This window comes from Sphaerodactylus townsendi, linkage group LG11 (genome assembly GCF_021028975.2).
Source record: "Sphaerodactylus townsendi isolate TG3544 linkage group LG11, MPM_Stown_v2.3, whole genome shotgun sequence".
Taxonomy (NCBI): domain Eukaryota; kingdom Metazoa; phylum Chordata; class Lepidosauria; order Squamata; family Sphaerodactylidae; genus Sphaerodactylus; species Sphaerodactylus townsendi.
The window spans coordinates 54,209,977-54,226,254 of record NC_059435.1 but is presented as its reverse complement, the minus strand read 5'-3'; the positions used below and the strand labels follow the sequence as shown (position 1 = coordinate 54,226,254).

The 16,278-nt window shown below is 42.2% G+C and overlaps 1 protein-coding gene across 1 annotated transcript in view; it reads left to right on the top strand.

Annotated features, from left to right (window-relative positions):
- The window catches only part of CUBN (cubilin), a 144,266-nt gene extending 128,176 nt beyond the window's left edge, over positions 1-16,090 (top strand). The window contains exons 59-66 of the mRNA XM_048510490.1: positions 4,191-4,399; positions 6,086-6,248; positions 7,492-7,700; positions 8,914-9,070; positions 9,172-9,350; positions 10,240-10,405; positions 10,865-11,100; positions 15,869-16,090. Coding sequence (XP_048366447.1) covers positions 4,191-4,399; positions 6,086-6,248; positions 7,492-7,700; positions 8,914-9,070; positions 9,172-9,350; positions 10,240-10,405; positions 10,865-11,100; positions 15,869-15,976 — 1,427 coding nt within the window. The 3' untranslated portion in view covers positions 15,977-16,090. The remainder of the gene's footprint in view (positions 1-4,190; positions 4,400-6,085; positions 6,249-7,491; positions 7,701-8,913; positions 9,071-9,171; positions 9,351-10,239; positions 10,406-10,864; positions 11,101-15,868) is intronic.
- The last annotated feature ends 188 nt before the right edge of the window (positions 16,091-16,278 follow it).

Sequence of the window (16,278 nt, the reverse complement as noted above, 5' to 3'; positions counted from 1 at the left end):
TCATAGCATGCAGGAGGCACAGGGAAAGGTTCTTGAACATGGAAGGAATAGTCAGATACATAATTTTCTACTGCTAAGAACAGAGCTGTATTCCTAAAGCTACTCTTCGTTGCTTTTGGGTAGTTCTAGGAATTCTCAGGAACTCTATGGCAAGACCCTCCTGTAAGTAGATGAGGCCTTAGTTTACTTTCTGATTTTTCTCTTGGGATGCTATCCCCCACAACTCTATATAATTTTTTCAGGTAGTCCACTTGCACTGTTACAAAATGAGTCTTTCGAAGGCCTGGTGGACCTTCTAGAACAATTACAAGTAAGCCCAACTAAAGTAATTATTCAAGAAACTTTGTGGTGCTTTTCTAAAAGCTAAGAATATTACTATTTAAATCTTAGGCAGAAAAACAGGCAGAACCCCCAAAGCCTGTTTAAAATAGTCCATAGAAGAGAAACTCAATATTCTCTATTTAGCATGAAATCCTGAAAGATTTTGTGTAAGTGAAGCATCCACATGCCAAACCTGAACCACAATTCTTCATTAATGTACCATGAATACATTATTTTGTAACTATATTAGTGAAGCAAGATCAAGTAATGTGTTTATACTGTTCCGCTTAATGTTCTTGGTGACTCTAATTAACTCTGGGAAGGAGGTGAACAGACATAGTAAAACTCATTTGGAATCAACTAAACATTGTTTATTTTCTTGCCTTAGAAGTCTGGCCATTTTCATTTCTGGTAATGGATCTCTCCTGGATGATGGCAAAAATTGGGTTATCTTTCCTTCTTTCTTTGTGAATGTTATTGACAGATTAATGCTTTATTGACCTGAAAGGAGATGGGAGCTAATTTCTAATTAAAACATGTTCTTAGTATTAGGGATACAGTATCTGCAAATCATTAAGTTTTTTCCCCACAAAATATAATTTGCCATGGATCAGCAATATTTGTCAGACTCTTATAGGAAGCATGGAGATTTCAGACCGGTTAACTTTTCCAGAATTCTTCAGTGAGGCATGCAGACACTGAAACCAATCCTCCATTTGCTTGGTCATTGTGAAAAAAGTGTTTCACATAATGTGAAACAGTAGGTATATGTAACTGTGCTTTAATTACTATCTCCATCTGAAAATTCCACAAGGGCCTTCTTGGGAGAACTGGATAGATAATCTAAAAAATAAAGTAACAGCTCCCCCTACTGTCTGTGATAACCTATAGAATAATTCCAAAAACTACAAGCTCCTTATTCCTCTACCTTTCAATAGAGGCTTCCCTGTCACACCCACTGTTTGTTTCTTTTGCCTTTTGTGAACAGACTCTTACTAAAAGAGCTGTACTCACAGGAAAGCCTTCTTCCAGTTCCTAGGAGGAACCAGCTGATGATAAGAACTGATTGACTGGCAATTGTTCACCACATTAACACTGACGCTTTTCACTTGGCTACGTATCTATAGTAAGGTGACCAGATTGTCACCTTTGTAAACCGGAATGGGCGGGCGGGTGGGCGGGCGGCCGCACGCGCGCATGCACGCATGCACGCACAGCCGCAGGAGCGCACTGCCTTCTGGGGCGCTTCTGTTTCCCGCCCTGTGACAGGGCGGGAAACCAGGAGCGCCCCAGAAGGCAGTGCGCTCCTGTGGCCACGTGCGCGGGAGGCTGCCACACTGCCTTCTGGGGCACACCCCAGAAGGCAGTGCGGCAGCCTTCCAAAAATCGGGACAGTTAAAAAAACCCACGGGACGCGGGACAAATTGTTTTAAGGCGGGACTGTCCCGCCAAAAGCGGGACGTCTGGTCACCGTAATCTATAGTCATATGGGGGCAATGCTCCATCCTGAATCGTCAGCTTTTTTCTTCTTCACCATTTTCCTTGCAGAGATGTAAAGTGAAATGTGTGAGCAGATTTCCACTTGATTTACTGGCTATGAATGGGAGAGATAAAGTTGCAAGATGGCTGGACTTGAGTCAGCTGACCCTTCCATGACCAAATTTATTCTAATCTGCACTGTCCCATAATCTTTCTTCCCCATCTCCCTTCTTTCCTGTTTGTTTGTCCCTTCTTTGATACTTGCAATGCTAACTGAGAATATCTCTAGCTTGCCCCCAGCCACGCTGGCAGAGGCGTTCCTCCCATTAGGCAAAGTGGGCAGTTGCCCTGGGCGCAGCCCTGTGGGGGGGGCGCAGGTTTGTTTGTGGGATTTTTTGTATTTTCAGTTTTTTTCCATTTTTGGCCTGCAGAGGGCGCAGTTTTTAGGCTAGCAGCACCAAAAATTTCAGGGATGTTTTGGGAGACTCTCCTGATGCTATCACCCAGGTTTGGTGAGGTTTGGTTCAGGGAGTCCAAAGTTATGGACTCCCAAAGGGGGTGCCCATTGTTTCCAATGGGAGCTAATAGGAGATGAGGCTACACCTTTGAGGATCGATAACTTTGGATCCCCTGAACCAAACTTCACCAAACCTGGCAGGTATCAGCAGGAGAATCTTTTACTGATACCACCCAGGTTTTGTGAAGTTTGGTCCAGGGGGTCCAAAGCTATGGACTCCCAAAGGGGGTGCCCCATCATCCATTGTTTCCAATGGGAGCTAACAGAAGATGGGGGCTACACTTTGAGGGTCCATAACTTTGGACCCCCTGAACCAAACTTCACCAAACCTGGGTGGTATCATTAGGGGAGTCTCCTAAAGATACCCTGAAAGTTTGGTGCTGCTAGCTTAACAATTGCACCCCTGCCAGCAGGCACCTCCCAAATTTCCCCAGATTTTCCTTTTAAACCCCCCCGCCTTTGACATGGATTTAAAGGGAGAATCTGAGGTCCCCAGTTTAAACATTGCAAGTGATGCTGTTTCAGGGTGAGGGAGAATCAACCCCAAAATAGCATCACTTCCAATGTTGTTTAAACTGGGAACCCCAGATTCTCCCTTTAAGGTAGATTTAAAAGGAGAATCTGGGCTCCCTAGTTTAAACACCATTAAAAATGATGCTGTTTGGGGGTGGATTCCAGCATCACTTGTTTAAACTAGGGAGCCCAGATTCTCCTTTGAAACATTGAAAGTGATGCTGTTTCCCCCAATTGGGGGTACTGGATACAACACCATAAAATGTTTTCATAGCAGTAATAAAACATTTTGAAAGCATTTTAAAAATGTTTTCAAAAAATTATTCCTGCTGTGTGGCATGGCTTATTGCTGTGCTCAGATTTGTGAGTTGGGGCATGTTCTATAATGTGATGGTGACTTTGAAACAACCTGGTGTAAAAAATCATTGCTTGGTTACAGTGGGGGAGGGTGGCTGCCCATGGGGGCCCCAAACTCCAGTTTGCCTAGATACGCCACTGGGCGTAGCTACAAGGGGGGGTGCGCATTGCATTGGGCATGCGCCTGTGGGGGGCATCAAACTCAGGTTTTGCCCAGGGCTCCAGTTTGCCTAGTTACGCCACTGCACGCTGGCGTCCCCAGTTATGTCAGTGCGACACTAGGGCAAGCAGCCTCTTCTTGATCAGGCACTGCCAAGCTGTGTGGCGCATGCCTAACGCCCTGTTTCCCCCCTCCACTGGCGTAGGTGCCACCTACACTGGTGGGGTGGGCAAAAAAGTTGGTACAAGCCCGCACCACTTCCCCAACACACTCCGAATTGGGCTGTTAGGCTTCTAGATAGTTATTTAAAACCAGACTGATTATTGATCTGTAGCCTTAGCAGTCTATTTCACTTGAGAATGGTTTATAATTGTAGATTTGCTGTTGCTCCATTAGGTAGTGTAACTTTAGATGCTATAGAGATTTTAGTAATCTTTATACTATTGAAAGAATTAGTTGGAGGCTAGGGAGAGCAATTTGATGAATGTTTATGCCAGACATAAAGGGACATTCTTAAAGGGACTGTCATTAAGAATTCATGCATCTGAAGGGTATGGGCACAAAACAACTTTCCTACAACCCTTCCAGTGTAAAAAGAGATTATAATCCCTGTTTTGGCCTTGAATGACAATCAGTTTTCTGAAGAAATTCGTGTTCATCCACCTTGTATTCCTAATATTACCCAATACAGATTCTGATGGTGGCTTTTCTGATGGAATGATCAGAAAGCCTCTTTATATCTTTGTTCTTTGTGTTTGATTTATGTCTAAAAGAAATACTAACATTGCCACACTTTAACAATGTCAAATGTGTGATTGATGGCAGCAACTCTTTTTTTAACAGGTCCTCAGCAAGGTTGTGGCGGTTATCTGACAAATTCTAGTTTCACCTTTGGCTCTCCAGACTCCAACATGGATGGCAAATATGATAAAGATCTGGAATGTGTGTGGACAATTGTTACATCTGTAAACAGACTGATCAACCTGACATTCAACACTTTTCAACTTGAAGCAGCATCTGGTTTTCAAAACTGCCGATATGACTATGTCAAAGTAAGATCCTCTTTGCTAAGCAAGACGTGCCACGCTGTCATTTTAGTGTGTTTCAATCTTAAGACTACAAAAATATTTGTTTTTCCCCCATTACTGGCCCTCCTTATACCAGTGGTAAAAGGAAGATAACAGCACTATAGACCATGAGATTGATTCATACATTACAAAACCTTCATGTCACCCTTGTGTTTTCCCTTGAAATGTGTCCTGCAGTTGTCCACATGACAGATGTTTGCTTTAAACCACATTAATGATTCCCCTCATGTTCTCTAACATCTGCCCCACCATGGCTTTGCTTTGGATGTCCATCAATAACAGACCATTGCAATGATTCATCACTATTCCATCATCCTTTTCATTTTCAAGCATGTTCTTAATCTTTGTGTGTGTGTCAAGGCACACCTGATTTATGGCAAGCCTGTAGGGTTTTCAAGGCAAGAGGTCCATGTTGGATCTCTCTTAATCATTACCTCCCCCAAATGAAATGCATTGCAAATTTATTTCCACCAGTTCACCACAGAATGGTGTCCGGTAGAAGTACTGCTTGCTGTGTCTAAAGCAAGCAAAGTGATTAAGGAAAAATTCTAGCAATTACATTGTGAACATACAATTTTGCAAATTTCTGAATAGCTAATTATGTGTATCTATTTCTTACTCTTTTTTAAGTTCCACAGAACATCCAGACAAACATATCACCCACTGTCTAATCCATAGCTATCCTGTCAACGTTTACAGAAAATCCTAAAGATACTAAAATTACCACATAGTGATTAACAGCATAACTAACTGTTTTCCATTGTGAAACACAAACATATGGGGCACAGATCAATTGGCGTAAAGTGGCTTCAGAGGCTGATTCCATGTCATGCTGTCTCATTGCTCTTCAGACAAGAATGTTCAGAACACAACAGCTAAAAAGGATTATGTTTTGACAAGACAAACACAAGTACATAGAAGACAAAGAGACTGTAATGGGAGGGGATGAAGATGTGGACACACAACCATACAGCCACAACAGCTTTGGACAGGGCTGCCAATACTCCAGGGGATCCCCCACACCCCACTCCTGATGCCCACCATTGCTCTGAGTAGTGGCAGGCGGAAAATAAAAAGATATCCTGCAATACCAGCTGTGTCATCATGTCACTTAGGGTAAAAAAAGTATATGACATGGAGAAGTTCTAGGAATTGCCAGAAAGTCTATCATTAGCATGGAGTTTCCATCAATTTCTAGAGGTTCCAATGTCTTGTATGTTTTTTTTTACCAGCACTGACATGTCAACCCAGACGGTGTCATGGCCCCCCTTATAGTCCTCCCACTGGCTATGATAAAACACATCAGAAACACAAGGACCTTGTAACATGGGAATCAGCCCCTTTCGATCCTAAAGCTTCATGAAGGATAAACCCAGAGTGACTGTTTCAACATTTGAAAAGGTTCTGGAGTTGGGGGGACAAGGGTATTTCAGACTACCATGCTATGATGTTATGTCTAGTTTGTCTAGCTTGACCCTAAGTGCTGTGTTGAAATTGTCCATTTTATAGGAGATCAGAATTAGAAATTATATTGGTTTTGAATCCTTAAATTTAATCACCTTTTTTAATTGCATCTGCTCAGTTGTCATTGTGCACGTCATACACATCATACATATTGACATAGTTTGGCTTTTCTGTTTCTCCTTTTAGCTGTATGATGGCAGTAATGACAATGCCACTCTCGCTGGCACATTTTGTGGCTCCAACATTCCAGCTCCTTTTCTTTCAACTGACAACTTCTTGACTATTAAGTTTGTCACTGACAGGTCTGTAGAAAGAGCAGGTTTCACTGCTACCTACACAACAATGGATAGTGAGTATATATAATTTTTTTTCAATTTTAAGACAGTGACACAAAATGAGTCATAGCTCCTTTATTTTGTATAACCTTACTGAACAACTCACAGCTAATAAAAAGTGATTATGGAGTTTAGGGACTTAGGAAGCTAGAGACCTCCATGAATGGTTTTTCTGTGTAGAAATAATTAAAATGGCCTAACTCAGTCCAAGAGAAGACCCAACATACCCTGATCTGACAGGAACTTGGTGGAAAGGGATGGTGTCCCTAAAGTTGACTGGAGGGAGGAGGCTTGAAGCACAATATGTTGTTGAAGTCTTTCATGGCTGTAATCAGCTGGGGGCTGCAGGGTTTGGGGACTATGTGGCTGTGGTCCAGTAGTTTTTGCTTCTACTATTCCCCCCCCCCATCTGTTTCTGGCATCTTCATTGTGAGATGTGTAGAGAAACATCTCACTATGATATGCCTCTGAAGATGCCAGTAATAAATGAGGACAAAACATTAGGAGCAAAATATACCAGATCATAGCCACACAGCCAAGAAAACCCACAACAACCAGTCTGAGGCACAACTTAGTGGAATATAGTTGAGATTGACTATAGATAGCACTGCCAGCTTCCAGCGGGAACTTGGAGCTATCTCAGAATTACAACTATCTCCAGACTGCAAAGATCAGTTCCCCTGGACAAAATGGCTGCTTTGGAGAGTAAATTCTGTGTCATCATATCCCACTGAGGTTCCCCTCGTTTCCAAACCAGCCTTTTCACCAAATCTCCAGGAATTTCCCAACCCAGATTTTGCAACCTGAGCTATGGGGATACTAGAGGAGGTCCGCGTGAAATGCTATAGTGCAGTGGTGGGATCCAAACATTTTAATAACAGGTTCCAATGGTGGTGGGATTCAAACAGTGGGGCCGCCGCACACACGCACCTCCAGTCCCTATTGGGCAGGGAGGTTGCTTTATTAACCCCTTCTCAGCACTCAGAAAAAATTAGTAACCACTTCTAGAGAAGTGGTGAGAACTGGTTGGATCCCACCTCTGGTATAGTGTCTTGAGTAGTTCAGTAGAGCAGTGATTCAAATCTTTTGCATGGATAAAGATAGAATGTATTCATTTTCAATTTGTACATCCTTTTACCTGAAAGCGTTACTGATTTGAAGAAAACATACTTCCAAATTTTGCTTAAGATGGTGGATTGAAGTACAAAGTGTCTTTTACACCAGCAAACTTTATTAACTTATTTTTGTTTGTACCAGGACTATGTGGAGGTACATATAATGCAACTTCTGTCTCCCAGACGATGACATCACCATACTTTCCACAAGCCTATCCCCCATTTACAGTCTGTAGATGGGTAATTGATGCCCCTCCTGAACAACAAGTCCAACTAGTAGTACAGATGTTCCACCTCCATTCGAGTCAAGACTGCTCTCAGAACTATCTAGAGTTCCAGGATTTCCCACTGGTAAATCATTTAGAACTTCTTCTTCCTCGAGTCTAGAAGTTTATTCTCTTCTTTGGCTAGAGCAGGGTTCTTTTCCCCAAAAACTATTTCCTTGCCAACATTGCAGGTCTTTACACAGACAATAAACACATCTGAACTCTACAGTTCCAAAAGCTCCAACCTATATATCCCTGTCAACAGCCCTGATTAAGTTCTAAACTCCAACTACTCCTAGCATGTCACTCCCAGACACACAGGCATGAAACCAATGGCTGCAAAAGACCTAAAGTCCAAAATCCATGAGAAAATAAAAATTTGGGTCACCGTACCAAGTAAATTTGGTCTTGTGGGTCACCATACCAAAAAAGTTGGGAATCATTTATTTAAAAAGCAATCCTAAGCAGGTCTACTCCAAAGTAAGTCTTGCTTTTATTCAATGGAGTCTCAGGAAATTGCTTTTAGGATTGCTGCCTTAGTTCTATTGGAGCAGTGATGGCGAACCTTTTCGAGACCGAGTGCCCAAATTGCAACCCCAAACCCACTTATTTATCGCAAAGTGCCAACATAGCAATTTAACCTGAGTAGTTAGGATTTAGTTTAGAAAAAATGGTTGGCTCCGAGGCATGCGTTACTCGAGAGTAAGCTTGGTGGTAGTTAGTGGCTTTGCTTTGAAGCAACCGTGCAACTCTTCCAACGGGTAAATCACGACCCTAGGAGGGTTTACTCAGAAGCAAGCCCCGTTGCCAGCAACCGAGCTTACTCCCAGGTAAAGGATCATGCTTTAGTTCTTCGCATGAAAATCAGTGTAGTTTAACAGTGCTTAACAGGGTTACCAACACTGCTTCCTCAAAACTAGGTCTTAGGTTTAATGCTAATAATTGAGCCCAGCGGCCCAGGCCAGCCTAGACGTGTCGGGGGGGTGCACTGTTTGCGTGTGCCCACAGAGAGGGCTCTGAGTGCCACCTCTGGCACTCGTGCCATAGGTTCGCCACCACTGTATTAGAGGATCATTAATAAAATGGGTTCTGCTGAGTATTGTAAAGGATGGTTTGAGGTAGGGGTTCCCAGTTTAACTTCCAAAGATGTATCAAAGTTTTGTCTGGGGAGTTTTCCTCATTGGTAGAAACTCTCAGTTTTCAGTGTCTAACATTTCTATAGCAGAACTCTCTCCTTGAATTCTGTATGCTAATCTTACAGTGCATGGTCATCCATTAACTTGTCCTTTATATTTCAGAGCAACCAAGAACATGCTGACCGCGTCCACAGGTTCTGTGGAGATGAAAACGTTACAGTTCCTGTATTTTATTCTTATAGACGTACTGCCATTATAATTTTCAGATCCGAAGCTTATATGACTAACAATGGACTCAACTTCTCCTATAAAGCTTCAGGTTAGATCAAAAACAATGCCTTCATATGTATGACTTTTTTTTCCCTGAAAACACATGATAAAGAGCTAAACTGAATTTTTGGGTTTTTCTCTTCCCAATAGGTTGCAGCAGGGAATACAATCAGTCATTTGGCTACTTGAAAAGTCCAGGCTGGCCCGATTCTTACCCTCGTAATTTGAATTGTGTTATTATTCTGCGAGCCCCACAAAATCACACCCTCTCTCTCTTTTTTACTTCTTTTAATTTAGAGGGCTTTGGATGTCAGAATGACTTCTTAGAGGTATGCAGCACCATGTGTTTCATAAGACTTTTTTCAGGATTTTGCTTCTCCTTTAATTGTCTGCAGGGACCACTGTTTGCTGGTATCTTACATTGTCATGCCCCTTAGCTCGATCTTGTGCAAGATTTCTTTGGGGGGGGGGTTCTTATGGTTACTCAACACCTCAACATTTTTCCTAACAAAGCTCAGAAAATCATTGAGCCAACAGGTAACTTCCCAAGGTCTCTGCACAAATTAAATGAAAATCCACGGACATGAGACCATTGAACTATCCAAAGGGTTCAAGTGAGGTGCCACTATCAAGTTCTGACCAGAGGAGGGACCTGTAGAATGAGGTAGAACAGCATGCCAGGCTGAGTTGTTCATTAGTCTCTGACTCACATATTAGTAAAAGCTTATGACTCACATACTAGTAAAAGCTCCTTTTAACCAACAAGGAGACCATTTGCTCAGTTTCCTGTGACAGTCTGCCCTGGTCACTTTTGACAGTAGTTGTCTATATATTACATTGTTTTATAAAGCTCATAGAAATATTCATGACAGTACCACCCTGTGCCAAAACAGGGCAGTTTATTATTAGCTTTTTCTCTTGCCCACCCCCCATTCTAGCCTGTGATGTGTATTAGACAGAGTTGCTGACCCAAATCTCCCTTATCCTAGTCCAGCTCTCAGATCATGACACCACACAAAACTGGGTCTAATATCATGCAAGTCAGTATGGCCCCATTATAACAAAGGCTTCGTAAGAATCACCCCTTCAAATGGGATGAAAAAAAATCTGCTTTGATATTGATGCACCTTTGATGAATTTATCAGGCTAAGTTGTGGCACTGCTTTTTCCTTAACAGCCCTGCTGTTGTTAACAAAAGGTTTTTGTACTCTTTTCAAGGTCAGAAATGGTAGTGATGCAAGCTCTCCGCTGCTTGGCAAATATTGTGGAAGTGCCCTACCTGAACCCATCTTTCCTAGAAACCATGTTGTATATCTACATTTCAAAAGTGATGCCTTACTTTCTCGTCGTGGATATGAGATTACCTGGACTTCATCACCAAGCGGTACTAATATTTGTTTTCAGTTTTATTTATTTTTTTTCTATTTAAACCTGCCACTTGGCCTTAAAATGCCTTCAAGATAGTTTATAAACTAAAAATATTTGCATAAATAATCAGTTATAATAATAAACAAGGAACAATTAATTCACGAGAAAGAAATAGACAATTGTACCTATGCAAAATTGTACCCTGAATCAATCATTTACGCAGTAGGATAAATACTTAGAATATTTTTTTTTAAATCAATGGTCACACATATACTCACCTATAGAGGCTGATATTTAAAGTGAAATGTTTCCTCCACACATGTCCTTTCCCCTTTTCTTTACCTTAATGAATCACATTTAAGAAATACCCCCAGCGTAGCATGAGCACCTTCAGTACTTCTTACTTTATTGCTGCACTGTAGCCACCCTATCAGATAATGCAAACATAATTGAGCCTCACGTTCTGTGTTTCCAGGATGCGGCGGCACCTTGTATGGTGAGGCTGGTTCATTAACTAGCCCAGAGTACCCAGCGTCTTATCCTAATCAGACAGACTGTGAATGGATCATCAAAGCCCCCAAAGGACGGACTGTCACCATAAACTTTGTTTTCATCAGTATTGAGGACCCAGGTGACTGCACTAGAAACTATTTGATACTCTATAATGGACCAGACCATAGGCATCCACAGATTGGACCATACTGTGGAATGGTAAGTTGTCATTATTTGTGTTCATCAACATGTAGGATTATGGTGCTATCAAAACTGAGCACATGGTACCAGTGATAGCTGATGAGTTTTTTGAGTTGGAGGGCTGTAGTTTTTAAGCATTTCTCCCTTCTTCATACCAGGACATCTACGATATTTATAAAGAGTGCCTTTAAACATCTGCAGAGTGCCATGGCCTACCCATTAATAAACATGAACATTTTTCACACTCATGGACAAAAGAATAGCTTGCATATGAGAGGGATCTATGGATTCCAGATAAAGGTGAACCTTAACACTTTTGGGGTAATCACTAAGCCATAGAATAGGACATGCAATCTTAATTCAGTTTTGGTGGGGGCAAGGAACACATACACATAAACGAAAAGTCCATCAAAGGTTTCAAAATGGCATGAAGATTTGTTTGTGACTGTACACATTTTCTCCCAGAAAACAAATTTTCCACATCCTAACTCAAACAATTTCTTTTTCTAAAATTAAAAATATTAATTAATTTAGTCACATTATGAAAACAATTGATCTAGCCAAGTTAAGCTTTAAAATAACCTAGTTTTAGTGACTGTGCTTCATCCTGGAAATGTGAAATAATAGACTTTTGGCTTTGTGCAAAGTGTATATGACATTGTGTAGTAAGTTTAGAAGAAGCAGAACATCTTCCAAGGGAGTGTTGTGTTCGTGGCAGGGACAGGGTTGGTTCTTAGTCACTACAACATCCAGAAATCCTGAAACCCCATGTTTTTCATTTCATAAATTTACTTACAAGCAATTTGTCAACAGACCCACAGCATAAGTCAAAACCAAGCTAGTTGTCTTCATAAGCGAGGGCTAGACATTCCTCTGTCTTACTGATTCCATTTGTCTAAGTTTAAATAAAGGCCACACAGCCTGTGAGCTGCAGCAGCAATACCAGTCAGCTGCTGACATAATGCTGATTGGATCCCTACAGGGGAGGGGACAACATGCCCTCTTCTGCAAAGTGCAGCATCATGTCCACAGCAACCCTAGCAAAGCCCTCCAATCAAGCAGCAGCACACAATCATGTTCTTTTGAGCAGCACACATATGCACTGCCAACCACTCCCTGGTGGTCTCTGCCCCTTAGTGCCACTCCACCACACATGGAGCAGCAGTACAGGGAGGAAAGAGCCAGCAACAGTGCAACCCCAACAAAGACATGCATTTGGAGTATCCTAATCATTCGGCCAAGAATATACATGCTAAGAAGTCATGCCACCAGACATTATACACTTCACTGCAACTGTGACATCATCACGAGTCATAAGACACCAGGCAGAGAACAGTGCATTTGAATGGCATTGCCAGACTCAATCCCTACATGAGGAGGGGCAAAAGTTGTGGTGCTGAAATTTTGCCATCACAAAAGGGGGTAAAGGATGGCCCAGTTGATGGGCTACCCTGACACCTGTCATTTTGACTTAGACACCTCTTCAGTGCCACACCCAAAGGCCCAGTCACTGCTATGCCCTCCTTTTGCCCTATCTACCCTGGGCTCCGGTGTGCCTGCACCAAACTTTATGGCTTATCAGATGCTAGCAATACTGTGAGGAAGTGTGAGACCCAGTTTTAAAACCAGAGATAAAATATCAAACCCCAAATCTCCCCCCCCCCCACCCCACCCTCCAATTTCCTTGCGGCTGTGAAACTGTGGGAAACCTGAGTTCAGTACAGGGATTTTTTGTTATTATTTTCTTACTAGAGACTGACACATATACAAAGTTGCTCCAAATAGAGATATTGTACTGCCCTCTAATGGAATTTTTCTTGAAGTGTTCCTTTCCTGATTTCCCTCTTCGAGTTCCAGATATTCTTTGCCTATATCTTTCTCCTCTGTTGTGGTGTAGCATGCATAGCAATGCTGGATAAAATTCTAAAATTCTAGCATTAATAGCTACTAGTCAGTGACTCAGAATGAAAGTTTACAATCAGGCCAGTCTAAAGTTTAAGCCAACAGGTATAACTCATATCTTGTGCTCTTTGTAGGCAAAATGTGAAGCTCTGAATATAATATATGCTTAGACTGTGAGCATAAGATCAGAATCAGGCTTGCATAATCATTGCTGAGTTATGGTCCTCCGATAGTATCCGTCTTACAGTGTGGTCTATGTTAAAGTTACGAGCTGCGGTGCTAGGAACAGGACACAATGCCTGTTGAAATCAGTGGGAGAAATGCTTACATTGTGGTGTCTACTTTAGAACGTGCAGCTTCTATTAGTCTTGGACATAATTCACCCAGATCTAAGCATTTCCCATCCCACTGATTACAACAGGAGAGAGCCGAGCCTGTTTTTCATGATGTTTAATTCCACTAACAAGATTTAACTACTACTGCACCTGGTTTCTGATGTTATGCTATGATCTCTCATTGTATACATCCCTCAGTACTGACAAGAACAGGAGTGGTCTGGCTTGACTCATTCCCATTACATATGCCTGTATGACCTGGGGACTGCAATCTAATGACAGAGATCCACACTGAGAGATATCATCTGTATACAAAACTGCTAGGGTGTGGAAATAGAAGCCCCTGAATCTTATATATATCCTTATTATCCTGAAGGAGTTGCCATAATAGCATCCAACTGCTCAGAACCCAATATGACTCTGCATGAAGCTGTCTACAACACTGATCACATTTTAGCCAGGGAGAACACCACAGTAGAATCAAAGCCTCTTTACAAGTATGCCCTTTGCTGGGAATAGCAGGAGGAAAAAGGGGTGCCATGTCTGAGTCTAAGACCCTCCTCCTCTCCCCTAGTTCCGATTCACCACAGAGCTGATAGGGCTATGAGAGGATGAAAATCTGTTACCCAAAGTCATGGAAGTCTCCCCCTTTTAAATTGGGGAATTAGCAAGAGCAGACTCTTGGCTTAGCAAAAGGTGAGGCAAGCTTGAGGATTTTTGTTGCCTACGTAAACAAAGATCAACTTTTGAAGAAATTCCACAGTACAGCAAAATAAAGTTTTAAGAAATTTATTTAAGGATAATAGGGGTACGCAAGCACACAATAACCAAAGCATCAGAGCACACACACATTCCTAGGATACGAACAGTGTTGAGGGGATAGGTTGGGAATAACAGAAGAATTGGTGGAATTCTTAGGGTGATAATGTACTAGATCCTGAAGTGGCTTTGGGTGTGTGAAGCAGAGTTTAGTGACCTGCACTGGACTCCAAAGAAGCAGGGTAGAAAGCAAGTGGCACAAAGCAGCAACTGAACCCCAAGGCAGGCGCAGAAGTGCTGGGCAAAACAGGGTGGCAAGACCCGCAGTCCATACACACTGAACAAGGGCCTATTTTATAGTGCTCAAATTGCAACCCAAAACCCACTTATTTATCACAAAGTGCCAACATGGCAATTTAACCTGAATAATGACATTTTAGTTTAGAAAAAACAGTTGGCTCCGAGGCATGTACTCAAGAGTAAGCTTGGTGGTAGTTGGTGGCTTTGCTTTGAAGCAACCGTGCAACTCTTCCAATGGGTGAATCGCGACCCTCGGAGGGTTTACTCAGAAGTAAGCCCCATTGCCAGCAACTGAGCTTACTCCCAGGTAAAGGATCGCACTTTAGTTCTTCACATGAAAATCAGTGGGATTTAACAGCGCTTAAAAGGGTTACCTACACTGCTTCCTCCAAACTAGGTCTTAGGTTTAATGCTAATAATCGAACCCAGCCAGCCAGCCTAGATGGGGGGGGGGGGTGCAACTCTGTTTGCGCGTGCCCACAGAAAGGGCTCTGAGTACCACCTCTGGCACCCATGCCATAGATTTGCCACCACTGTTATCGGGAATATTGGCCCCTCTGGCCATGCTAAAAGAGCTTCATCTCCCAGGGCAAAGATGAGTCCTGCCTTTCTGGGGAAAGACAAGAGACAGACATCAGTCTAAAGTGTTGGGTCATTAATCTAATGGCTTGAGGCATTAGCTTGATGGGCGAAGCTTTGAAGTGCTTGAAAGGGGGAAGGTAGCTGGTTAAATTACAGCTCTAAGACAATGACAGTGCAAATGAGGTGGTCATTAGTGAGAGGTTAGTCAGAGGAAGACATTCTGGGGTTAATACAATACTAGCAGGAACATTTGGGACAAAAACCTTAACAAGTCCTTTGCCTCTGCAGGGTACACAGCCCAAGGCTGGGGATGGGAACATTATCTAGAGTATTGTGTTCACTTAATCCCTTCAAGAAGAGTGTGAGATGGGTGCTTTGCCTGGCAGATGTGGGCAAGGGCAAGTCCAGACAAGTTTTTACTGTGTCCTTGGGGGTACCCTAGCCAGTGCAGAGAATGGGCTCCCCATTTTGGCACTGCACTACTAGGCACTTAAGGGTTGGCAGGATGAGTACAGATACTGTGTCTTAAAAGTTCGGTTTATGAATGCTTATTCTCACAGAGAAGGGCACCAGAAATAGAACGTGTGACCTCGCATAACCAACAGCTTTTTTTGAAGCGCAGAAATGTGTAGAGGGCAACGCCTCATTCTGGCTGTTCGTGCAGCTCTGTACTGAATAAGGACTTGGCAGGCAAGGTATCAGCTTCATTGCAGAAAGCTTCTATTCAGCATCTCTGGCCCTTCTGGGAGAACCATCGGGGCAGCAGGTAAAGCCACTGGCTGCTGCAGGTATGCACATAATCAATTGGATCTAGGTCACAGTTCCTTGATTAGGAATCATTCTCATAGAGAGATGTTTGCTTTAAATGTGAAAAATTCTCTTTTCTTAAAAAAATCTCCTTTTTTCAGGACACGAACATCGATTCATTTTCTGCTGCATCACATCAAGTATTTATAAAATTCCATTCTGAGTATGTAACCCTGCTGTCAGGATTCCGGCTAACTTGGAACAGCTGAAACAATTCTCCAATGAAGATAAAAGCCACTCACTCACAGCACTCTACTACATTGAAAAAGCCTCTATTCATTACAGGGATATAGTGATGTTCATGGTGACACAATAAAAGTATTTTTAGGCAATGTCATGGTCGTGTATTAAGAGTTTTTGCAAATTCATGTGGTCTCTTCATTTTAAGAAAATATTTGTCAGTGTGCATTTTAAAGTTGCTCTAGATCAGAGACAAGCACTCTGAAGCAAGCTTTTCTCAAAAATATTCTTCATTATAGACATAAGCATATACAGAAAATTGAAACAAAGA